Source organism: Phytophthora infestans, genomic scaffold, assembly GCF_000142945.1.
Source record: "Phytophthora infestans T30-4 supercont1.10 genomic scaffold, whole genome shotgun sequence".
In the NCBI taxonomy this organism is placed as follows: Eukaryota; Oomycota; class Peronosporomycetes; order Peronosporales; family Peronosporaceae; genus Phytophthora; species Phytophthora infestans.
The window spans coordinates 1,617,872-1,641,682 of NW_003303749.1; the positions used below are offsets into that span (position 1 = coordinate 1,617,872).

Sequence of the window (23,811 nt, forward strand, 5' to 3'; positions counted from 1 at the left end):
GTTTATTTCTTCCTGACTATGGCTTGTTCGACATCAACTTGTACCAAGCAAAATAATAACTCTGTTCACCAAGTCGCGCTGCGCTCCACGATGACGATCTGCAACGTGTGGAGATACCTCGTGCTTTATGTACTGAGACGCTGAAACTTCCAATAGAAATATCATCGCTTCCAGTGATCCTTTTATTAACTGTCATATCCCGATTTTCACCACGCCAGAACCGAGCTCGTATTGTCATTGCAGGCGAACTGTCGCCATTGCACTACAATTTGCAAGCACACAGGGATCACAAAGCAGCTCAACTTTGAGTTGATCTGTCCTGTGATCCTCGTGTGATGGTGAAAAGGGCGCCAACAAAATTCAGTTGGGATCTCAGCAAAAGACAAAACAGGGCTCCAGCAAAAACATAACGGGGCGCCGGCAAAATGTTTTCTCCCCTTTCTTCAGCAAGTTGTAAAAAAATTATAGTCCGTTACTCTAAATATAGTCTTTCAATTGCTCCAAAAAACAAACTCGGAGTGGACCAACAGCGGCGTACTGGAAGGTGAGGAGGGGCAGCTCCCGTTTCTCGTGTACTATACCTGTTCTGACACTGTCGCGCGGTGCATTATTTAGATGGGAATCTACTCGACATGCTTCATAGGTCCTCAGTCTTGGAATTGCGCATTTTAAAGTTTGTGAACGGCAGCAACAGTGAGAAGCCCGTGCACCTACAGTATATACTCATATATACTCACGCTTTATCTGCGTGTTACTCGGTAAATCTAACATACTTCATATGTCACAACCTGTTGCGCTTTGCTTATAGACATTTTCTGGGGAAGATCGGGGAAGGCGCGCACTGTTTTATCTAAAGAAACGATACGAAATCGCCACTTTGCCAAATGTTCAAGCTATTTCTGGTGCTTTTGCACTTTCACGCAGTCCAACTGGCTTGGGCTGCTACAACGCAGTATACAATGCTGCTGAGCGCTAGCTCAATGATTCCTTAAACCCCCGTCAAGTCACAAACTACTTTTAAAATTTGATTTTCTTCTTGCTTTCGCCTCACCTAGCATGTTATGGATTTAAAGACCAAGAATGTTACTCAAATTGCTTAGAAGCACATGCAAAAGTACCTATATCTTAAGTATTGCGTCAATTTTTTACCTTGACCTCCCGATGCCGGTGCTCCGCAGAATGCCTCGAAGGCTGTTAAGACAAACAGTCCGCAGTTATAGCTGTCTATTTGGACGCCCATATCCGATGCAAACGTCCGAATTCTGTATCGGGAGCCCTTGTTGGGGGGTGGGAGCAGTGGTATAATGCTAGTGGCAACTTTTTTACATCACTTTGATATGATGAAGCCATCGGATCGTACACCAGTACTGTTGCAGTGGCAAGCTGTACCATGATGCCACACCAGTGAACACCGTTGCAATTAAGTGGGATCAGGACCAATTCATCCGATAGTCCAAAACCAATTTGGCTAGGTCCTCAGCAGTAATCCCAACAGTCCCATTAAACACAACTCCAATGCTCTCCGTATTGATAGCCACAATGTCTGCTCGATTTCCAAAGTTTTTCGCCAGAAGTAAATTAACAGTTCCGTCACTAAGCGAACCATTTCCAGATACGTCAATGTACTCCATCTGTAAAGTAAAAAACAATATTTGCGCTCATCAGTTTCTTGATGGTTTAGCAATATTAAGATGATCGGTGAGTATCTTACCTTGAGTGACGACAGGGGGAGGCTTTTCAAGCGCTCCTCGACACCAGTATCTCTCGTTACCTTGAAGTGAGGGGAGACGACGATAGAGAAGTCGATACCTTGGATCCATAAAAGCGCCTTCTTGATATCTTTGACAGCCGACATGGCAGTGTGCCACTTCTTCATGATGTTGACGGTCGTCGTGGACAATGTTCCAACGCCCTCTATTTTCAGTGCGATATCCTTTTCAGCTAGACTTTTAGTTTTTCCTTGGAGCGAGGTGACCTTTTGAGAGCAGCGCCTAATAATATCCCTTGGTAGGATCTTGCTAATTTTATCAGGGAATACCTCACATGGATTGTTTGTTGTAGCGTAACTTGAAGGGGAATGAAAAATCTGCCATCTCCAATATCTGCCTTCCGTCCACTGCTCTTCAAAATATGTTGCAAATGCACTTAGACATGGCTCAGACCTCCAACTCGAAATTACTCTATCCTTCACTGCGCAATACTCAGTGTAACTTGTCGCGTAATGCATAGCCATTATACCTGTGAAAACAGCGACCCCTGGCCCAGTTTCGAGATGCCTTGTTCTTTTGTGAACGTTGTAAAGTACGTGGAAAAAGCACATCAAATATTTGCTGTCACTGAATGCAGCTACGGCCCGAAGTGCATTAAATTGAGCGTCTTCCGCGTCGCCTAAGATAACATCAACCCGAAGGGTGGTCTGAAATAATTTTTTATACACTCTGGCGACGCTGTCAAAGGCCATTTCGTACTCTCTATGGGTTCGAGCACTGACGATCACAATTGCGGCAAGGTGATAAACCCTTGACCGATCCGTGAATCCACACGAGACAACAGGATAACCTAGGTAGCTCAGTTTAAAGGTCGCGTCAGTGTGAACAAGCGAAAATGTTCGCTTCCGTGAAGCTGCTTTACTTTTGTCAGCAAATTGGCTGTTGTTACACCCAAAACGAACGGGTCTTCTTCACTGCCCTTCCCGATCCGTGGATATCCATCAACACCATCTACAAAATAGAAATGCCTTGTCACAGTCGATGCCTTCAAAATAAGGATACTCTTTTGTCAGTTTCTTCACGGCTTCCCGTGTATTCCGAGATAAGTTTTTCTTTCGGAGTCTCTTTACACAGTCTGACACCTGCTGCCGCGATGGTAACCCCAGTGGAGGTGGTGCAACATCAGTTGTACGACGAAGGTTACTCCAAATATCGCGTGGTCGCACTCCGCATGAATCCAGTCTAGTAATCTATTCTTTCACCTCATCTGTTATCGGTATACGATGTTGTCCAGCGCATTGTTCCTCCCCCCTAAAGTGTTTTTTGTCGTTGCAGTAGACACGCCACGCGGGTCTAGATGTACATTCCCAGTACTTCCACTGCACACCACACTGCATACCTCCATTCATATCTTCCTTGCTTGCACATGTCGGGCTGATACACTCCAGTCGTCTTTCAATCATAGCGTGGTCGGCGTTGCATATCTTACAGTCCATCTCACGCTTTACGTATGCACCGGAGCAGCAGAAATCTGTAGCTCGCAGCTTGACAAAGTCTGCGCTCGTTGCATGTTCCGCCAATAGTGCCCAGGAATGACGTGGCATCCTTCGGTTTCGCGCTCGGTACTAGTAGGATAAGCACAGGTGCCAATGAGGTGAATGCACGGCGTGCCGGGGGGTCAACTGGAGTAAAAACAGTTTATGGCGAGCAACTGTAGAACTGGTTGTAACACGACTGCGCCCGCTCCAACCAATCAAGCAAAGATGCACACTGCTGATGCGGTCTACTCGACCGGTCGAGTTATTGTGCATGTGGTCGAGTTAATTTGCAAGCAGCTGATGCTGGTTTACTCGACCGGTCGAGTTATTGTGCATGTGGTCGAGTTAACCTGCAAGCAGCTGATGCTGGTTTACTCAACCGGTCGAGTTCTGTATTGTGACTTGGAATTGCCATTTGATAAAAGTACGGTACATCGAAGCTTTGATGCGTACACATCTTTTTGTTAGTGCTGTTTTGCAAATCTTTTGCTGGCGCCCCAAAGTGAAGAGATTTGTTTGCTGAAGCCGTTTTGATTTTGCTGGCACCCCATCTTCTTTTGTTTCAGATTATAATAGCGCCGTATTCGTCTCTCATTGTCTAGTCGTCCTCTTGCAAGAAGCAAGGCGGGTTCGTGGCGACATATGTTCTCAGCAGCATATGTTCCACCCTTGGCAATGGCTGCTTATCGACTGGCGGGCCGCCAGTGGCGGCACCAATTGCACGGCTTGCTTGTCTGTTTGTGCACAACAGTGGATTCCGCTCTATGCCCGGATTCTTCATCCATGCCGTCCTGCGGCTCTTATCACAGCCGATCCTTTTCCGCTACTGTACCTCATTCGACAATTTGCCTTGCTCTCAGCAAGGAGATATCGGTGCACAAACTTTCTCTCGCTTCATACTAACATGAAGCTTTACGGCATGTTCCTCATGGCTGGGGCCATGGTCAGCGCCGTCTCAGCCGGCGCCGGCAAGATCTGCGATATGGATCCTGTCGTGACTCCTGCTCCAGCGACGCCGGTGACCGACGCCCCGGTCCCGCAGACTGACGAGCCGGCCACACCGGCTACGGTAGCTCCGGTCACTGAAGCTCCCGTGACGCAGGTCGACACTCCTCAACAGCAGGGCAGCGAGGTGGCCGGTGAAGCCAGCGCTAATGGCTCGGGCGATGCCACTCAGCAGACTACGCAGCAATCGACCATCTCTGGCGGTGAGCAGTCGACGGCCGGCACGGTCTCGAGCTCCTACTCGTACACGGGCGTGAACTGCGGCGGCCCCGGCACATATGAGCAGGTGACGGACATCGCGTCGTGCACCAAGACGCCGGTGACCACGTCCAACCCTGTGTCGCCTCTTGACTCGGGAGTCACTCTTGCTCTTCGTGGTCCCATGACGATCTCCGGCATCGGCGTGTTCATCAACACCAACGGCACATGGGCCAAGGTCTCGTCCTACGAGAACGGCGGTGCCGCCACCAACATGGTGTTCCTTAATAACGAGAACATTGATTACACCGGTGGAGGCTCACCCGAAGGATTCTGCGAGGCCGACGGCACGGGTGTCGCCAAGCAGTCCACCCCTTTCAGCGGCACGCTAGCTGCGGCCTCAAACCCGGGTGGTGGCTCCATCGTCGCTTCTGAGGCCACCGGTGCTGAGGTGCACATCATGACGGAGAACAAGTGTGGTGTTGACGTCGAGTGCGAGGGCGCGTATGACAAGGATGGCACGGCTTATCAGGGATGGACTGGCGGCAAGAAGATCTTCGTCTTCAAGGTGTCTATGGCGGACGGTGGCGCCCCTAACGTGCCTGCCGCCTGGCTCCTGCCAGACCAGGTGACTCACTCCGGTCAGTACGGCTGCAACTGCCGTGGCAAGGGTCCTGCTGGTGGCTGCGGTGAGCTTGATATTGTTGAAGTGCTCGAGAAGGACACGAGCTACGTGGCAACGCACTTCTACTTCTACGAAGGCAAGTACAACCCGGGCAACGACCAATTCGCCAAGCGCCCCACGGACGGTCCGGCCACCTACGTGACAATCATTGACGAGGACTACGGTGTTAAGGTCATCCAGATCGGCGCCGACGACTTTGACTTCAGCTGTGGCAGCATCACCAACGACGTTGTCTCGCAGTGGGAGGCGGCTGAGTAAACCTGTTCAAAGTGTTTTTTTTTTGTCTATAGCTTGCAAGCATTTCCCGGCCGATGGATAACAGGGATTTTTGATCACCAAAACGTGTCACTTTGCCATTACACTGTATTTTCAGTTTTTGTTGCTTGATGGCAACTACTTGTATTTCATTTTTTGTTCCTTTCCACTTTACATGACTGAGGTGAAATCAATGACGACTTTTGAGAGCTGAAGTTTGTGTTGTGTATATTGCACGCCAGCCATGTCCAAGAGCCGACGTGATGCCACGAACTTCCAGCTACACCAAATCAACATAACAACTTAGAGCCCTTACAGACACCAGACGAAGCTGTGTCCCTAACGTACTCGCTTTTGTACTTGTCGGAAAAGTAAACGACGCGTGCGATGCCACTCTGAGCACAGCAACATGAAGGCAATTAATGGCAATTTGTTGCAATATTGTAATATCCTTCAGAAATAAATACCTGAATGATGAGCTTGGCACATTCGTTGCAAGGGAAGAGCGCCACGTAAATCTGCGTCAAACAGCAACTGTCAAAGTAAGCCAAAGAAAGCTGTCCAACAAATTTTCGTACTGAGCATCCTTTGACGTCGGTGGAGTTCTTGTTCAGTATGGCATTCATCTCTGCGTGACAAACATACTAAGCACAAAGCAAAATTAGCATTGCAAAGTCACGTGTTGGAGGCTGCGTTTCCTTACTGGGTACTTCGTATCGAGTGGCGAGTTAGTTGCAGTCTCACGTGCCCACGGCAGCTCGTCATCACCGCAGCCATTTGGGAATCCGTTGTAGCCGATACCCACGATCTTCCGTTCTGGATTCACAATGCTGGCATAATGAATAGCAACACGTGAGAAACCCGAAAAGATTAACCCCCGTTCGTCATGCAGTGCGTACCATGCTCCGACTTGAGTCGACGGATCTATAACCACGCACCACATCAATTAGCAAGATCTATTCTGCTGAAAAAGATATCCACGATTCCACCAACCTTTCGAGCGCATGGCGCTCAAAAAGGCAACACTCATGAAGTAGTCGTCCCACGACAGATAATCCGACCGCTTTTGCACTGCTAACGGCAGCGTTGTCACCGCTTCCTGCGTCTCCAGTTTGTCCTCGTCCTCGCTCGCGTCCCAGCTGACATCATTGCCATCCAAGGCAGTTCCATTGGCCACTTCTTCGTCACTTTCCGCGGGTGTCCTTGCTTTACCGTTTGCTTCATTATTAGGAGGCGTTGAGGACTTCCCACCGTTGGCCAATGCAGGAACTGGAATCGGATGCGCTTCGCGCGTTGCGGCTGCCACCCAATCCGGGTGTTTGACCAGCACGTGCTGCACCAAGTTCGTGTACCCATGTTTGAGTCTCTGAGCACGCGTCTTGCCGCACTTGCAGCGGAATAGAGTAGTAACATCCACCTCCTCTTTCATACCATCGGTAGGAGGGGGCCGTTCTACCTCCGTATAGAACAACTCCATCACCTGCCGGCCGCTGAGTTTCCCCGCCATGACGCCACTCAGAAAGTTACAAATTTGTGACTCGCATAATATTTGACACAAATTCCTTATTAGCCAATCATAGAACAGTATTTGTTACCAGAGTCCTACACGACTGTAACATTGATCATGATGCGCTCCATAGCCACTTGGAAGGCCTGCATCTCCTCGAACGTGTACAATTCGCACTTGAAACGAGATTGCAAGATGCCCAGGAACAGCCGGATACCCAGTGGAATAGCCTTGTCGTTGAAGTCGTAGTGGTTCGAGTGCAGCGCTCGCATCTTCTCCGTGTCTCCGTCTTCCTTTGTTCCCAAAAAAAAGTAGCAGCCTTTTCGTTCTTGTAGGAAATACGAGAAATCCTCAGCCGCCATAAGTGGTAAGCCTTCCTCACTCACATACAGCCCCATGTCCATCGCAATCTGCTGCACTTGACGCGTCTCCACCTGAGGGTTGATCACAGGAGCGTAGCCATCCAAGAAGTGAACGTTGGCCGTAGCACCGTACGCTGCACACGTGGAATGTACCAGTCTGGCCACACGATCTTTGATTTTCTCGGCAATTTGGAGATCGAAGTCGCGGATAGTGCCGCCTAGAAACACACGAGATGGAATCACATTATTCGCGTCACCTCCGCGGAACTGAGTGACGGACACAACTGCCGTGTCCATAGGCGACAGAGAGCGACTCACAACGGACTGCAGCGCCTGCACAACAGCTGAGCCTGCTAGAATCGGATCCACACACTGCTGTGGGGCCGATCCGTGACCACCAATGCCGTGGATGTCGATAGAGAACTCCACTTCGTGAGCCATGACAGCTCCAGGACGCACGTGGATGCTGTACAGCGGGAACGGAGCGTTGTGGCATCCGTACACCTCGTCTACATCAGTCAGTGCGCCGTCCTTAATCATCTTCATAGCTCCACCAGGTCCTTCTTCAGCAGGCTGGAACAAGAAGCGTACAAACGTATCTTGAGGGAGCAGATGGGCACTACGCACGACCATCACGCAGAGTCCCAGTACCATCGCCATGTGACCGTCGTGGCCACACATATGAGCTGCAGCCGTAGAGATCTGGAATTCCTCGTCATCGTCACCAGCGTTGGGCGCAGGTGGAGCCATGATCGTTGTGGTAGTGATGGTGGACGGAGCAGGTAGTAGATTTGCTGGTGTATCCATCTTCACATCGGGTCTAGAGTCACAGGAAACAGCAGCCACGTCCTCGCCCTTCTTCGGCGACGAAGTTTGCGGGGTGGAGCTCTTTCGTTTCTTACGCTTCCGAAGCTCTTTCTGTCCCCCTTTTTGAGTGGAGCAGTACGGGAGATGGTCGTTTAGTTCTTCGATCGGTAACGCGTCCATGTCGGCACGGAAGGCGAGTACAGGCAGCTTACGTTTGTCGGAACGCGAGATAGTAGCGTTGTCGTAGCAAACGTCTACGATAAGACCAGTAGATGCCATCTCGCGGATGTTCTTGCCCGGGATATGCAGGGTCTGCTCGCAGAACCGCCGGATAAACGCCTGAGTACGGAATTCCTGATATCCAGTCTCCGGGTAGCGGTGGAAACCGCGTCGGATGTCACGCAGCATGCGCGAGAAGCCGATCCAGTCCAGTTCTTCGATATCTTCAGTGCTGGCAGCCCCATCCACTGTCTGATCAGTCTGATCCGCCGTCTGTTGGCTTTTAACTTGCGTAAAGTTCTTGAGGAAGGGCGAGACCTTGGCCAGCATTCCATGTAGACCCTGTTTCCACGGATCGTCGGGTGGGTACAGACTCTTACTGTGGAGATTGCTACTATAAGTTGGAGCTCTTGTGGGCGTCGTAGAACCTGAATAAGGCGTGGAAACGCTTGCGTTGCCATTACTGACGCCGCTCTCCACGAGCGTACTTTTGCCACGAAGACGCTGGTCGCGGATCTCCTCGGGTGTATCGTAGTAGCGCCGCAGGAAGTCGTCCTTCTTTCGCAAAAGCTTGCGGATCGCTGCCTCAGTCACTCCGAACTTGTCGGCCAATTGGCGCTTCGATATCTTGCTGTTCTCCGCCATTTGGATGATGTCCACACGCTGACGATCATTCAAGCGCTTTCCCGAGCCCTGCTTGGCCTTCTTGGGCTCGTTGTCGCCCTGGTCGTGCTCGTCATGCTCGTGATCGCTCATGGTGGTAATCCGCCGCTTGAAGGGAGGGACTCGATAAGTACGCATCGCTGACCAAAAGATTATTATCGGACTTTACCGAGGAGATACAGTACACTCTACCAATCATCGGCGTCTTCAAGAACCGAGCCACGCGACTGGATCAGACGAAGCGTCGACGGAGACGATGGCGCGCAAGTTGGACGGTAAGACGGCGGTGGGCGCCTGGGAGGGCGAGAACATCCTGTCTATCGCTCAGTTTGGCAAGGAGAGCGCGCAGTACGTACCATATTGCAGCAATGAAGTCATCCGCACTGCTCATGAGTTTTTTTTTTTTGGATTGGTAGACGCGTGCTGAGCGTGGCCGATGAGATGAAGAAGATGGTCAAGACGCAAGGCGCCAATGACCTTCTCAAGGGCAAGGTACGCAATACGTTAGCTATGCTTGAAGGTATTGATTTTGACTGGGCTGCTGTAGCTCCTGGCCAACGTGTTCATGGAGCCATCTACACGCACGAGCAGCTCGTTCCAGGCAGCCATGAAGCGTCTCGGTGGCCTCGTGGTGTGCGTCAATGAGACCTCGTCCAGCAGCCAGAAAGGCGAAACATTGCACGACACTATCCGCTGTCTAGAATGCTACGCCGATGTGGTTGTACTTCGCCACCCGATCAAAGGCAGTGCTCTGGTAGCAGCCGAGGCTACCAAGAAGCCTGTGCTTAACGCTGGCGACGGCGTGGGCGAGCACCCAACTCAAGCTATGCTGGATCTGTACACGATTTATAGTGAGCTCGGCGACCTGGAGAAGCTCAAGGGTAAGGTCGTCACCATGGTCGGTGACCTTAAGTACGGTCGTACAGTGCACTCGCTTTCCAAGCTGCTGGCCATGTACGGCACCACGTTCAACTACGTGTCTCCTGAGAGCTTAAAGATGCCGCGCTACGTGTACGATGAGCTGGCTGCACAGGGCATCGAACAGAACGAGACCACGGACTTAAACTCGGTTATCAACCAGACCGACGTGCTGTACGTCACGCGCGTGCAAAAGGTAAGCGGCGTATCTGGATCCTGACTGATTGTGAATAGCACTCATGTTCAATTGATGTCATTATATTTTCAGGAACGCTTTGAGAACGAGGCCGACTACAACGCAGTGAAAGACAGCTTCCGCATCACGCTGGACACCATCAAGGACGCAAAGGCCAAGATGGTCATCATGCACCCATTACCGCGTGTTGGTGAGATCGCTGAAGAGGTCGATAACGACCCACGTGCTGCGTACTTCCGTCAGATGGAGAACGGCATGTACGTCCGTATGGCTCTGCTTGCTCTCGTCCTGGGCAAGGCATAAGAGAACTCAGTGGTACCGGCAGGAGCACAACCCAACGTCACACGGACCATACCGGTAGTTTCCCATTATTTTCCACGAGTTCATGGAACTATAGCGTCTTGGCGCGTACATTTTCTTCCAGTTATCTCAACTGTGGACCGATTATCGGCCACAGCACAGCGCGTTTGTACACTCGGCCGCATTTTCACATTGATACTCAACAGCAGCGTCATATGCTTCCGAATTCAGTCGAGAGCCTAGAAAATAAGCGACTTCTCTCACGAAATGCTCGGCGTCTTCATACAAAAATGGCGTGAGCGCTTGCTGCAGCTCGTCGTAGCATTTCTTGGACCCACACTGCGTGATCTTGTTAAGACAGCACTGGATGATTGCCAGCAGTACCGTCAGATCGATATCCCGTCCAATACAAGCCCTCAATTCTCTCTCAAGCCAGACTTCGTACTCTCCTTTGACCTTGTGCATCTTTGGGTATGCGTGCGAGTCTTCGATCTGTTTGCCAGCCACCCGAACGAGGCGCATGCGGCGTCGATACACAAGCGAGCGTCGTCTGAGTCTCTGTCGATTGCTATCGTTGCGCTCGCTCTGTCTATTTCTGCCCTCGTGGTCCCGTATCCGTCGCCCCTGGAAGCGGAATAGCTCGAAGTCCGTCTCGCTCCGCACATTGGCATACACGTCTTGGAACGGATTTTTGCATAACGGACACGTGGGCAGATCCACGCCGTGAAGCGCTAGACTGTGTACCCATGTGCTTAGACACTCGAAGCAATACACATGATAGCAGGATACTAGCATCACGGGGTCCTCCAGTGTCTGCAGACAGATCGGGCACGCGTCACCGAGCACTGCCAGATCAGCTGCACGAGCGTTCTCCTCCTGTTCTCTTGATGAATCTACTTGACCACTGGAGGACGCAGAGGGAGCTACAGCGTTATGTGCATCTGATGACGTCAGTACAGCGGCGTCATCGCCCCGACCGGCCCAGTCGCCCTCGTCCAGCGCCGCCTCGTCCGGATCAGCGCGATTCCCAATCGACATTCGAAAAAATGGGGCTAAAAGAAGAAAGTTTGAAGTTGGTGTCGTGCACATCATCCATAATTAACCAATCAAACGTCGGTGTTCAACCTCCCTTATCATCCAATCAAACGTCTTTGTTAGCTATTGCCTGCCTTCCAGTGCTTTTCTTGATCGAAGAGTTACACTCGTCAATCGACTGCGTGTTGAGCTGCAATGGCGGGCGACGATCTGCTGAAGAAAGGCAAGCAGAAAGGTGCAGGGGGCGGCGCAGATGCGGGTACGACGCATGGCAAAAGTAATGGCAAAGGTGCGGGTGTAGGCGGCTTCCAGCACTTGGGACTGAGTCCTCTAGTGTTCCGCGGCGTCATGGCCATGGGCTACAAGGTGCCCACACCCATCCAACGCAAGTCGCTGCCGATCGTATTGTCCGGAAAGGACTGTGTGGCCATGGCCCGAACAGGTTCTGGTAAGACTGCCGCTTTCCTCGTCCCCATGGTGGAGAAACTCAAGGAACACTCGACCAAGATCGGTGTGCGTGCTGTGGTGCTCTCACCCACGCGTGAGCTGGCGGTGCAGACGCTGCGCTTCGCTAAACAGCTGTCCAAATTCACGTCGCTTAAGATGGCGCTTATCGTCGGTGGCGAAGGAATGGACCAGCAGTTCGAGGCCATCGCGTCCAACCCGGACGTGCTGGTGGCCACACCTGGACGTCTCATGCATCTTCTACAGGAAATCCCAGACTTTAACTTGAAGGCTGTGGAATATGTAGTCTTCGACGAAGCCGACCGTATCTTCGAGATGGGATTCGCCGAGCAACTACAGGAGATTTTGAAGAATATGCCCACTAGTAGACAGACGTTGCTGTTCTCTGCTACGCTACCGAAAGCGCTGGTGCAGTTCGCACGCGCTGGTCTAAGCGACCCGGAACTTATCCGTCTAGATGTGGAGAACAAGATCTCGGAGAACCTCAAGATGGCCTTCTTTACTGTCCGATCGCTGGACAAGCCAGCGTTGTTCTTGTATATGGTACGCGAGTTCTTACCTAAAGGAGATCAGACGATCGTCTTCGCTGCCACACGCCACCACGTCGAGTTCTTACACGCTCTACTAGCCGCCAACCACATTGAAGCATCGTGTGCTTACGGTGACATGGACCAGGCTTCGAGAAAGATTAATTTGGGCAAATTCCGAGCCAAGAAGACAAATTTACTTATCGTCACGGACGTGGCAGCGCGTGGTATTGATATTCCGCTACTGAACAACGTGCTGAACTACTCGTTCCCACCTACAGCCAAGCTGTTCGTGCATCGTGTCGGTCGTGCAGCTCGTGCCGGTCGCAGCGGTACAGCGTTCAGCTTCGTGGACCCAGACGAGACGCCGTTTATGGTTGATCTACACCTGTACATTGGTCGTCGTCTGGAAGACTCGTCGCCCGAGGAAAGCGCTGGCACCAAGCCGTATTCACTAAGTACGATGCGTGTCGAGGACGTTCACTACGGCGCGTTCCCCAACGAATTGATCGACCAGGAGAACGAGGCTTTACAAGAGACAGTGCGCAGTCATCCACAGGTTTCACCGCTTGTCAAGGTCTGCGACAACGCGTACAAGGCGTACGCACGCACACGCGCTGATCCGTCCAAGAACTCGATTCGTCGCGGCAAGGAGCTGGCAGTGAAGAAGGTGCATCCTTTGTTCCAACAGGAGTATGTGCTGGACGAGAGTAAAGCGGACAAGGCAGCGTACATCGACTCGCTTCAGACGTTCCGTCCGCCTCAGACGATCTTTGAGATCGCAGCGGGTGCTCACTCCTCAGCTAAACGCTCGTCTCCGGGTGTTCTGATGATGGTCAAGAAGAGGAAACTGCATGGCAAGATCATCGCTACGGAGACGACGAAAGCGGCGGACAAGGTGAAGGCCAAGGAAGAGGCGACGGCACTTAACGCTGCGGCTGAAAAGGAGGAAGTTGCTGGCGCTACGGACGATAAACTGACGGGTACGAAGACGGATAGTGAAGATAACACCGAGGAGGCGGCGGAGGAAGCTGTTGCGCCGAAGAAGAAGGCGTTCTTCTTGTCCAAACACGAGCGTAAGCAGCTTAAGAAACGCGTGGCAGCTGGAGAGAAGGAGGAGGACGTCATGAAGCAGCTCGCGGCAGCTAAGGAGCAGGGAGCGACCAATAATGAGACCCAGGATGAGGGCGATGCGTCGTTCAAGGACGACGAAAACTACATCGGCTACATGAAGGACGGAGACTACACGACCGAAGGATTCTTGGCCAAGAACGCCGACGGTGGCAAGGTGAATGCGTTCGCTGAGGCCCGTCTGGAAGAAGCCATCCTTGATGTGAACCCGGACGAGGCAATCGAGATGAACAAGAAGCGTCGTATTCTTCACTGGGATGTGCGTAAGAAGAAGTTCGTCAAGACTACAGCGGGAGAACTCACGAGTCAAGGCACACTCAAGCGGCGTAACGAGAGTGGAGTGAGTGTACGTAAGAAGCAGCAGGTTGGCGAGGTGTATCGGAAGTGGCAGCAGAAGCAACATAAGCGCGTGGCTGGCGGTGGCGTTGAGGTGGAAGATGACGACAACACTGGAGGGCGGAAACTGGACTACCGTAATGGCAGGAAGCCGCGTGGTGGCGCGGTCATGGCCAAGCGCAGTGGCGTCAACAAACACGCCAAGGACGAGTTGATGAGTGAAGGCAAGATCCGCAAGGAGGAGAAGCGGAAAGCTCGTTCACGCGGTGTCAAGGTCTCGTCTGGTGTCAAGTCGAAGCGTGGCAAGGGCAACATCAAGGGAAAGAGTCACGGTGCTCCGACCAGAAGCAAAGCTATCATCAAGAAGCGGTAAGCTAAGGATGACTCGAGGCTTTCAGTTGTCTTGTGACGACGCTAGATAATAATATAGACAAGTCGTGTGCACTTTCAATCAATTTCTTACCAACTGATCGCATCTCCGTTGCCAAAGTGGCGGAGATGAAGTGGCTCGCCCAGTCTCGTACGCACGATCACTTGAGCCATGCCAGCTACACTCTCCTCGGGTCGAACGTCAGCTGACGAGGACACTCCGTCGGGTTTGTCGTCGATTCCTGAGTGTAACAAGACACATCCGATCTTGTGAGGCAGGAAATCCGCCACTAGCGACCTCGTGAACATGTGCAGTGCACTCATAGACGCCCGGAATCCGTACGAACCTCCAGCTAGATTCTCCGAGATGCTACCTGCACGTGACGATACATTCGCTACGAACGCCATGCCACGATCACGGACTCCAAGACGTAGGTTCTGGAGTAGCGCACGCGACACAATAAAAGGCCCCATAGCGTTTACTTCGTACAGGCGGATACAGTCCTCGGGTGTTGTAGAGTGCATGTATCCTTTGATAAAGAGTCTGGCATTGTTGATCAGCAGATCGATCGGAATGTCCTTAAGAGCGTCAGCAGCAGCAGCCACAGACTCCTTATAACCTGGATCCATGGCTACGACCTTCCAGGGCGACAGCTGCATGACTTTGACGCACATTTCGCCTTCAGGACATGCCGCAATGACGTCCCACCCTTCGCTCATGTAGTGCTGTACGAAAGCCATCCCTGTGCTGTTGTCTGCCCCTGTGACAAGCACTGTTCTCTTGGGTCCAGTATACACTGGTGCTAGCACTTGAGCCGTCGAAGTGGGCGTCGACACGAGTCCCAGTTGCGTCGGACGCGCACGTCTCGGAGTGTTGGACGCTTTGCGTCCTCCTGAACGGGACGATGAAGCAGCCGCCTGGATGCGCGAGGACACCATTGGATCAAATTGGATCTCAGCATCGCCACCCTCACCGTCGGTCTGCAGAGAGCGCGGCCGCAGTCCCATGCCGTGACGCCGCATGAAGCTGGTGAGCCATCCGTCCGAGAGGTTTAGAGATGGCGCGTCGGGGATGGTGGACAGGATTTCACGCGCTTTGTCCACTAGAAGGCGACGGGTGAGATGTATGTGGTTCTGCACACAACTGTCAACGTAGAGCTTGAGCGCCAGATCTAACTCGGGGCAAGACACGCCATGGCCCTTGCGAGTGATACCGTGACGCTGCTTGTCCTCGATCTCCTCGGCTGTTTTCAGTACGCGCGAGACCGTAGCAGCCGTGGGGCCCGTTGGCAGGTTAAAGGCCTCGTGTGCCCATGACGCCAGCTTCCTCGTGGATATTGAAGGGTTCTGGCGATGCTTCTGAATGAGCTCGAACTTCTGAGCTACCGTCATCCATTGCACCATTTTGACGGGAGCACGGTACTTGTTGCAGAATGCGCGCGAACGAGGTCGCTTGAAGAAGAGGGTGTGGTATACACAAAAACGAGGTTGCACGAAAGGATGGGTTTCTAAACACCAGTGAACAGAAATCGCTTGATGACCTTTTCAACAAAGTAAACTGCTCGCACCCACGATTTTGTCCCGGACAAAAAATGAAATAGTGCTATGTTATAAGATACATTTTTGAAGACGTTTAGGACAGATGAAAGGCTTTTTTATTATTATTTTTGCCTTCATGGCCACGAAAGCTTATTCATCGTGTCGTACGAGAGCCCTAGCTAGGGTTAATTGTAAGTACATTTTAGAAAGTGACTCAATGTTGATTCTTGATGATAGCTGCAGATAATTTCCACTTTCCGCAGGACTCGTGTCGAGTGAAAACATGTAGCTCGGAATTAGGAGGAGTCCTGCAGGCTGCGACAGGAGTTACCAAGGCAGCACGTCGCCCTTCTCGAAGTGGTACATCACGAGCTTGTCGCCGAGCTTGGCACGCTCAATGATGCGTACCATTCCGGCAACGCTGTCCGCAGCCTCCACGGTACCGGTGAAGTTAATGATCGCCGTGTTGACATGGCCCGGGTGCAGCAACAAACAGCCAATTTTCTCGGACTGAAGATCAAGAGACAGGCTCTGCGTAACCATGTTGAGCGCCGTCTTGGACGCGCGGTAGCCGTACGAGCCGCCAGAGCCATTGTCAGCGATGCTGCCCATGCGGGAGGTGATCTGGGCCACAAACGCCTGGCCATGCGCGGCTACTGCGAGGCGAAGGTTTGGTAGAACCGCTCGCGTCAAGAGAAACGGGCCCACGGTGTTGACTTCGAACTCGCGCATCATGCTCTCTTTGGTGGTGGCGTCCAGGCCTCCGGCAAAGGAGACACCGCTGTTGTTGATGAGCAGATCAGCAGCTACACCGTCGACAGCCTTGGCCATCGTCAGGATTGACTGCTCGTCGCCTGTGTCGAGTGTCAGGATCTTCCACGGCTTGAGATTCTTGAGCTCGTCGGCGGTGTCGACACTGCGTGCCGTGGCAATGACGTTCCAGCCCTGCTTGACATAGTGTTGCGCAAACGCGAGGCCGATGCCGCGGTTGCCGCCAGTGATCATAACCGTCTTGGAGGTCATCGTGGTTGAAGGAGAAGGGATTTCGCTAGTCGACTTAAGCGGCTCGAGAAGTGAATCACTTCTGAAGTTGCGAGACCAAGCATCCACTTAAAATGTTACGCAATCCAAGCAGAAAAATATGGGGTTTAGGCGCGTTCTTATTTAGAAAACTGCAGTACAGGGCCACAGGGCCACCCAACCTCTAGACAAGTGAGCGGCTGGGCAAAACTGCAGGGTAGGTGCAAAGCGAGGGTAAGCGACATCTCCACCCTCCTTGACCAGTCACGTCTAAACCAAAAAGCGCCGATGGTTTTCATCGGTCCTCAGCGGGACTCCTCTCTGCTGGCACTACTAGCGGTGGCAATCGTTGACGAGAATGGCAGCCGACAGGAGCAGTTCGTACGTAGTCGACTGCTGTGGACTCTCGAGAAGGAGCGGCTTTTACGAGAAGGGCAGTTTTCTAGGTGCTTTCGCATGAGTCCAGGAGCATTCGACAAGCTGTGTAGAATGGTCTCGCTAGAACTGTGTCTAAATCCGCGTACATGGAAGTACCGAGGAGCAATTACGGTGACAAATCGACTGCAAATGCTTCTTCGCTACATGGCTGGAGGCGCTGTGATTGACATTCGACGTATTGGAGGAGTGAGCTTGCCATCATTCTATCGCGTACTCTACGACACTTCAAGAGCTATTGTTGCCTTGACGGAATTGAGCATCCGTTTTCCCATGTCGTCTACCGAGCGAGAATCTATTGCTCGTGGGTTCAAGGTTGTAAGCTCGGGAGGAATTATTAGCGGGTGCATTGGTGCAATGGACGGCTGGCTGTGCAGTATTGTCACTCCTCCGACGAGAAAGGTTGACCAAGTGGCTGAAGGCGAAGACCCCGGAGCAGGGGTTCGTGCGTATTTTAGTGGTCACTATGGTACCATGGGTATCAATGTTCAGGCCGTGTGTGATCACTACTGTCGCTTTACGTATATCAATGCCAGTAATCCTGGCGGCTCTAACGATGTGAAGGCGTACCGTGAATCACGGCTTCCCCGGCTCGTTGAAGGACTAGAGCGAGGCCTCTACGTCGTGGCAGATAACGCGTACATGGCTACCAATCATATTCTAACGCCGTACACGCGACCTCAGATTGGGGACAATATCTACCGCGACTCGTTTAATTTTCACGTTTCTCAAGTCCGTATCCGGGTGGAAATGGCTTTCGGCCTGTTAGTGAACAAGTGGCGGCTATTCAAGTCACCGCTGTCTGTGAAACTGGAGAATGCCACGCTTTTGATTCACTGTGCAGCTGTCTTGCACAACTTCGTAGTGAACGCGAGATTGAAGACTACAGTGAACCCTGTTGGCCACGAAATCTCTTCTCTCGGAGAACTGGTAGGATCGTTTTCGCTGACTGATATTCTTGCATACGATGCAAGCGACTTGGCTGACGCAGGCGCAACGACAAGTTTTGTTCGCGAAGGAATCGTCGAGAAGCTGAAGACACAGTCGCAACTTCGACCTCATATACCAATGAATAAACAGTAGAGTTGTGTTCGTGTTCATTCGATTCTGTGCTCATCGTTCAGTTACCGTGTCCTACATCTCGACGGGGCTATCTCCAAGCAAAGCCTCGTCGCCTTCCGCATCTTGATGCTCTTCAGCAAGCTCGGCGGCGGCCGACTTCATGACCTTGTCGATTGCGGCACGAATGGAATGCACAGTGTCCGATGCGTCGCCAGTACGCGTCAAAATCTCAATGGCAGAAGCCCATTCCTTCACCACCCGAGCCTTTTGCTGCGAAGACGACAGGGTGGACTCTTGCTCAGCATGCTTCTGGCTTTCCAGTAGGTCTGCAATACGATCTAGCACTTTGAGTCTCTTCTTAGCCGGTGTAGACACATTTTGGTCATTGCCAGCAGCCGCAGTGCTATCGATCTCGCCGCTGCTCTCGAGGATATCCAGGCGAGCTCGTTTCGGTAGCTTCCGCTCAACCGTTGAAAGCATGGACGGTCGGCGGCGCAGCCAGTCATGCAAGTACAGCGCCTCAAGTTTTCCCGCGCAGAAGTCGAAAAAGTCGCTGGTGTGTGTCCCCGATTGACGCGAATTTGCCAGACTTGTAGTGTAGTTGCCCGTAGCCATCCGCCACATCTCACGAAGTTTCACTGCATAGTGTTGAGGCGCAAGGCTGGGATTAATCCCTGCGTACTCCACGCGATTCACAACCAGAGAGTCAAACTCCGGGTTCTTCGAAGCAAAAGCAGCTTCGACGTCCTGCCAGAAGTTGTTGTAAGCATTGACTGCACCGACATCTAGCGCATAGCGTGACGGACTGGCATCCATTTCGTGGAGCCGCACGGCAAATCTTTCACTGAAAATCACCTTCGCCAAACGGAAAAAGCAGTGCTTCGTCCGACGGGTGGAAGCTGACGGTACGTCCGGCTTTGGCGGGTCGGAAGCCGTGACAGCGACGCCATCTTGACGAGCCTGCCAGTATTCACACAGCAGCGTAATGTAGCCGGCTTTGTTGTTTTGATTTGAGCGAGCTTTCCCTTGCGGCTGGATCCGGAGGCTGGAGCATGCTGTTCGAAGATCCCTGGCCAGGTAGCCTGCTAACGCACCCCGCAGCGCGTCTTCGCTGCCGTCCGATGGGAACGAGTTCAGCAAAGCAACGATGCTTGACTCGCTCATGATGAACACGATCCAAAAACGAGAATGACACTGCAGGTGTCGAGCTCCTAGCGAATGGTGGCTGCAGGTGAATGGCAGCGAGAGCTTCTTCAAACACACCCGCAGCGGCGATGAACAGGTGGTGGGGGGGGGGGGGTGCTCCTCAAGACATGTGGCGAGAAGCTGCTAAACAGCGGGGCCAGCTCTCTGCTATTGCTGTGCACTAGCCCTTGGATGGCAGTCAGAGATGCTGTTGCTCTCGAGGTCATCCCGCGCCTGCGCGACAACCTGTACTGCGCTGAGACACGGACCTACAGGTCGTTGTCTGGTTGTCGTCAGAAACCGCCTTCTTTTTGACCAATCGTACACCGAACAGGATCTGCAGGCGCTAAATAAGAACGCGCCTGACTCCACGAACAACATTCTTACATGTTGTTTCTAATGTGTTCCACACAAGTTGAACGCCAAACAATGTCGCTCGAAGGTTGCAAATACTTCAGGCAGATACGCTTGCCACGCAAGGCACTTCGACTGTTGTCATGCGTCTGCTAGTGCTGCTGCCTGCGTTGCTGAGTGTGTTGCCCGAAATCGCGGCTAATTCAGCCACACACTGCGTCAAGTGGCGCTCCACCTCAAACTGCGATCCGCACGGCGTACGTGAGCCGCAAAATGATGCCGCGTGTTCGAAGCGTATCGCCTCCGGACTCTCTGGCTACTGCGAGTGCGAAGGCCGCCGCCGCGTCCGAGAGGTCGAATGCGACCACCACGAATTCACCTGTGAGGAAGCTTGCGCGCAGGACTCCTCCGTCGACCTCAGCTGTACGAATGATAAATGATTCGTCCTTTGGAGTTGACTAGCTGCTAACGCTTTTTGTGCTGCAGACCCGCAAGGTTTCGAGCATGTGACGTGTGGTAGCTCCATCAAGCTGGTGCACGAGCCGAGTCGCTACCGTCTGCACTCTCACGAAATCACGTATGGCAGCGGTAGCGGTCAGCAGTCGGTCACTACGCACATGGCGCGCAATGACGTCAACAGCTACTGGCTCGTCAAGGAAGGAGACAGTGCTCCAGTATGTGAAGTGGGCAAACCTATTGAGTGCGGTGCTACAATTCGACTGGAGCACATGCAGACGCGACGTAACCTTCACTCTCACATGTTCAAGGCGCCATTGTCGTCCCAGAACTTGGAAGTGAGCGCCTTCGGTGTGGCAGGAGAAGGAGATCGATTGGACTCGTGGATTGTCGAGTGTCAAGAGAACCAGCAGTGCTCAGCTGACGGCCACTGTGAAGACGACGGACTCTGGAAACGTGGCGAGCTCGTACGTCTACGTCATCGATCTACAAACCACCTGCTCACCACGAGTTCCAAGTCTCGCTTTGATGACAGCAATTGCCCGCGTTGCCCCATTAACGGCCAGCAGGAAGTGAGTGGCAGCTCCATGCGCGATGAAAACACCCTCTGGTTCGCTGGAGAAGGTATCTACGTGACGGAATAAATGAGAAAATGTCCGGAAAAAATATTGGGGGAAAAGTAACGTTTGCTGCCTGTCACACTGTCGACAAATATGGTGCTTTAACATTAAACACGACGTCCCCACTCCATTCTTGCGGCACTACTGTAGTAAATAATTCATCTCTCAAGATCCAACTCGATGACTTCGAAGCCGTCGTCTTCAAGATCAAACTTTGTCGTCTCGTCACACTCCAGGAATACCGGGGGAACACCCCCCTGGTTAGTTGGCATCTCGAACAGTGCCGTCGTCAGCGCCTTGACCTCTTCTAATACTTTCCGGATAAAAACACACGATTCGTTCGAAGAATTGACGTCACTCGAGGAAACACGCGAGCAGCACGTGATAACATCGTGGGTCTCTAACACAGTGTCCAGACGTCCAGCAAGCTCCAGCATGTACGACCTGGAAGCTTCTTTATACCATCGGATAGACTTCCCTTCGAGAGTTAAGAGCTTCGAGATAATCTCGCGAATATAAGCCTCTCCATCAACTTGATCGATCGTCGACTGCAACAATTTCTTCAAGTTCGAAGAAGGAGATTCAGGACAAGCCATGTAGGACTGCAACAAAAAAAAAGTAAGTTTACTTTACGTAAGGCAAAACAACACAACAACGTCACACTCACTGTTGGAAAGAGAGCCATAAACTTCTCCGCGTTGGATAATATCTCCTTCTCCAGTTTCTTCACTCGCTTCTCCTCGTCACGTTTCGACTGTTCGGATTGAATTGATGCTTGGTTGAGGTCCGCGGTGAATTGTCTCTCCTCAATCTTGGATATAATCCAGACCATACAGGCGTCTGGGTCATCGCCAATTTCTTTCACGCTCGCCTCTGCGTCTTCCTGTGTGAAGCCCATTCCAACCAGCCGATCCACAGTGAGACTGTGTCGAGGACGGTCGGTACCTCCTCGACGTCGGCCTTTTGCTGTGCGGCGCTTAGCTTTCGCGGATGGGGATGGGGGCTGCTCTGCGTCAGCGTCCGAAGAAAAGGCATACAAGTCGAGCATTTCGTCTGCATAGGTCACGATAACAAGCGTTAGAAATCTCAATTTCTCTGGTCAAATTGAGCAGTTAGCAACATACCGTCGTCCAGAAAAGTATCCATCTCAGTCTTCTCCTGATGGTGCTTCGATGCCTTCTTTGCCTTGCTCTTCCCCTTGTTACTTGTATTAGTAGTGCCATTTGCTGGTGCTGCATTCTTGCGATGCGGCCGCCGACGTTTCTTACCAGTCTTCGTGGTGGCTTTTGGTTGGGCTACCTCCGGTGCTGATGAAGTAGACTGAACAGCTGCAGTTGATCGTGTTGGACTTCGTACTGGCGTTGAATTGACGGAAGGATTTGGTGGAATCACCGCCGGGGAAGAGTGCGTCCGCTTAGCTGACACCGCTGCCGGTTCAGGTGGATGTACAGTTTGAGTTGGCGCCGTTGAGGGCTGTAAGGCAACTGCTGACATTGAGCTTCTTGTGGTACCTGCTGGTGCGTTGGCTGTCTTTACCGAGGATGCTGTGGCTACCTGTGTATTAGACTCTGTCATTGCTGCTGCTCTGTGAGACAAAACTGTTGGTGCTGTGGTTGGCAAAGTTGACGAAGGCTGCACTGTGGTGTTCCCTGTGGACACCGGGACAGCAGTACGCGGAGTCGCTGCTACAAGTGAAGCTGGTGGCACTTTTGCTTCAGAAGTCGGCGCTGCTGTCTTGGATGCTGGTGCAGGTTTTGCTTTCGGTGGAGTTGGCACAGGAGTAGGCGAGCTTTCTGGCTGTTCAGCTGCAGCAACAAGCCCAAGGTAAGTTGGACTTTCATTATTTTAGCAGAGACACAACTAGCGAGTAACCAACCTTGATTCACTTGAGGTCGGGAAGAGGTGATCGCTTCAACCGGGCTCTTTGGTATCCTGCTGGTAACAGGTAGGTCACTAGTCGGCTGTTCCTGAGATGCCGGTTTGAGATCCACTCTAGATGCTGTGGCTGTTACCTTCTCTTCAGCTTTTTCAGAAGCCACCGACTTTGGTTTTGGTCCCAAACGAAGTACCGGCTTCACAGATTTTCTCTTCGAATTGCCCCCACTCGCAGTTTTCGCGTCGGCACTCGCGACACTTGCAGACGTAGAAGAAAATACCCCACTCTGCGGTTGTAATCCCAACGATTTTGCAGCACGCTTCGCTACAAGCCTCAGAGCTGGCTGCTTCGGTGGTGCAAGACTCGGGACTGCTAATGCCGATCCTGGAGCTGCTATCGCCCTACCTGATGACACAGCAGTAAAACCCGTCACTGGGGTAATCGGTCGCTGAGCGTTAGAACCCGCTTCAGTCTGCAACGCTGGTCTATTCGACAGGGTCGTAGCACCTCCGAACGTTGCTGCCGCTGTAAAAGCCGAAGTTCGAGGCGACGCTGTGCTCTCCACAACTTCCAGTGTAATTCGAGCCTGATAAAGTCGTTGTCCATCAATCACTCTGCAACGAATTAACCCAATAAAACCCAAACGGATGAGATGTGTACCTGCCCCACGTTGCGGAAATGATTAGCGACCTGCGCAACCGTCAAACCGCCAACTGGTTTGTCGTTGATACTCCGCAGTACGTATCCTGTCATTTACAAAATCAACACACCACACAGAGCAAGCACTCAGCTTTTCATTCTTGTATTAACACCAACTGCGAGCGCTCACAAACCTTTGCGGACACCTGCGCGGTCAGCAGGCGAGTTGGCAAAGACGCTGGAAACCACCGTGTACTTGGGACCAAGAGCTGGACTTTTCTGAGCCAGAGACATTCCAAACGAGCGTTCACCGTCATGCAGCGTAAGCAGCACCTGGATCTGGCGCTGTTGACTCTTGGACGCCATGATACGGCCGCTCTCGTGATCTCCTGATGGCTAC

General features: G+C 52.2%; 10 protein-coding genes across 10 annotated transcripts; 4 read left to right on the forward strand and 6 right to left on the reverse strand.

The window, feature by feature from the left end:
• Positions 1-4,099: 4,099 nt before the first annotated feature.
• PITG_06976 (uncharacterized protein) lies at positions 4,100-5,472 on the forward strand (the record flags this gene model as incomplete). The annotated part of the gene is made up of 1 exon (XM_002904903.1): positions 4,100-5,472. The coding sequence occupies one exon, from the start codon at positions 4,152-4,154 to the stop codon at positions 5,391-5,393; it is 1,242 nt and encodes a 413-aa protein (XP_002904949.1).
• Positions 5,473-5,561: 89 nt separating this feature from the next.
• Positions 5,562-6,897, reverse strand: PITG_06977 (deoxycytidylate deaminase; the record flags this gene model as incomplete). The annotated part of the gene is made up of 8 exons (XM_002904904.1): positions 5,562-5,670; positions 5,739-5,785; positions 5,858-5,908; positions 5,969-6,034; positions 6,094-6,220; positions 6,290-6,314; positions 6,384-6,461; positions 6,642-6,897. 8 exons carry the CDS (start codon positions 6,895-6,897, stop codon positions 5,562-5,564), a joined length of 759 nt encoding a protein of 252 aa, XP_002904950.1.
• A 95-nt stretch (positions 6,898-6,992) lies between these two features.
• PITG_06978 (metalloprotease family M20D, putative) lies at positions 6,993-9,041 on the reverse strand (the record flags this gene model as incomplete). Its single annotated transcript, XM_002904905.1, has 4 exons — positions 6,993-8,079; positions 8,128-8,500; positions 8,627-8,660; positions 8,766-9,041. 4 exons carry the CDS (start codon positions 9,039-9,041, stop codon positions 6,993-6,995), a joined length of 1,770 nt encoding a protein of 589 aa, XP_002904951.1.
• A 161-nt stretch (positions 9,042-9,202) lies between these two features.
• On the forward strand, positions 9,203-10,473 carry PITG_06979 (aspartate carbamoyltransferase; the record flags this gene model as incomplete). Its single annotated transcript, XM_002904906.1, has 4 exons — positions 9,203-9,296; positions 9,365-9,440; positions 9,496-10,062; positions 10,135-10,473. 4 exons carry the CDS (start codon positions 9,205-9,207, stop codon positions 10,363-10,365), a joined length of 966 nt encoding a protein of 321 aa, XP_002904952.1.
• Positions 10,474-10,506: 33 nt separating this feature from the next.
• Positions 10,507-11,400, reverse strand: PITG_06980 (uncharacterized protein; the record flags this gene model as incomplete). Its single annotated transcript, XM_002904907.1, has 1 exon — positions 10,507-11,400. The coding sequence occupies one exon, from the start codon at positions 11,398-11,400 to the stop codon at positions 10,507-10,509; it is 894 nt and encodes a 297-aa protein (XP_002904953.1).
• A 192-nt stretch (positions 11,401-11,592) lies between these two features.
• On the forward strand, positions 11,593-14,229 carry PITG_06981 (DEAD/DEAH box RNA helicase, putative; the record flags this gene model as incomplete). Its single annotated transcript, XM_002904908.1, has 2 exons — positions 11,593-13,341; positions 13,435-14,229. 2 exons carry the CDS (start codon positions 11,593-11,595, stop codon positions 14,227-14,229), a joined length of 2,544 nt encoding a protein of 847 aa, XP_002904954.1.
• Positions 14,230-14,315: 86 nt separating this feature from the next.
• On the reverse strand, positions 14,316-15,629 carry PITG_06982 (short chain dehydrogenase, putative; the record flags this gene model as incomplete). Its single annotated transcript, XM_002904909.1, has 2 exons — positions 14,316-15,090; positions 15,160-15,629. The coding sequence occupies 2 exons, from the start codon at positions 15,627-15,629 to the stop codon at positions 14,316-14,318; spliced, it is 1,245 nt and encodes a 414-aa protein (XP_002904955.1).
• A 462-nt stretch (positions 15,630-16,091) lies between these two features.
• On the reverse strand, positions 16,092-16,499 carry PITG_06983 (uncharacterized protein; the record flags this gene model as incomplete). The annotated part of the gene is made up of 2 exons (XM_002904910.1): positions 16,092-16,185; positions 16,255-16,499. 2 exons carry the CDS (start codon positions 16,497-16,499, stop codon positions 16,092-16,094), a joined length of 339 nt encoding a protein of 112 aa, XP_002904956.1.
• Positions 16,500-19,963: 3,464 nt separating this feature from the next.
• PITG_06984 (stromal cell-derived factor 2 precursor) lies at positions 19,964-20,920 on the forward strand (the record flags this gene model as incomplete). The annotated part of the gene is made up of 2 exons (XM_002904911.1): positions 19,964-20,243; positions 20,307-20,920. The coding sequence occupies 2 exons, from the start codon at positions 19,964-19,966 to the stop codon at positions 20,918-20,920; spliced, it is 894 nt and encodes a 297-aa protein (XP_002904957.1).
• A 376-nt stretch (positions 20,921-21,296) lies between these two features.
• PITG_06985 (uncharacterized protein) lies at positions 21,297-23,806 on the reverse strand (the record flags this gene model as incomplete). The annotated part of the gene is made up of 7 exons (XM_002904912.1): positions 21,297-21,350; positions 21,564-21,949; positions 22,021-22,224; positions 22,408-22,450; positions 22,909-23,358; positions 23,433-23,518; positions 23,606-23,806. 7 exons carry the CDS (start codon positions 23,775-23,777, stop codon positions 21,297-21,299), a joined length of 1,395 nt encoding a protein of 464 aa, XP_002904958.1.
• Positions 23,807-23,811: the final 5 nt, after the last annotated feature.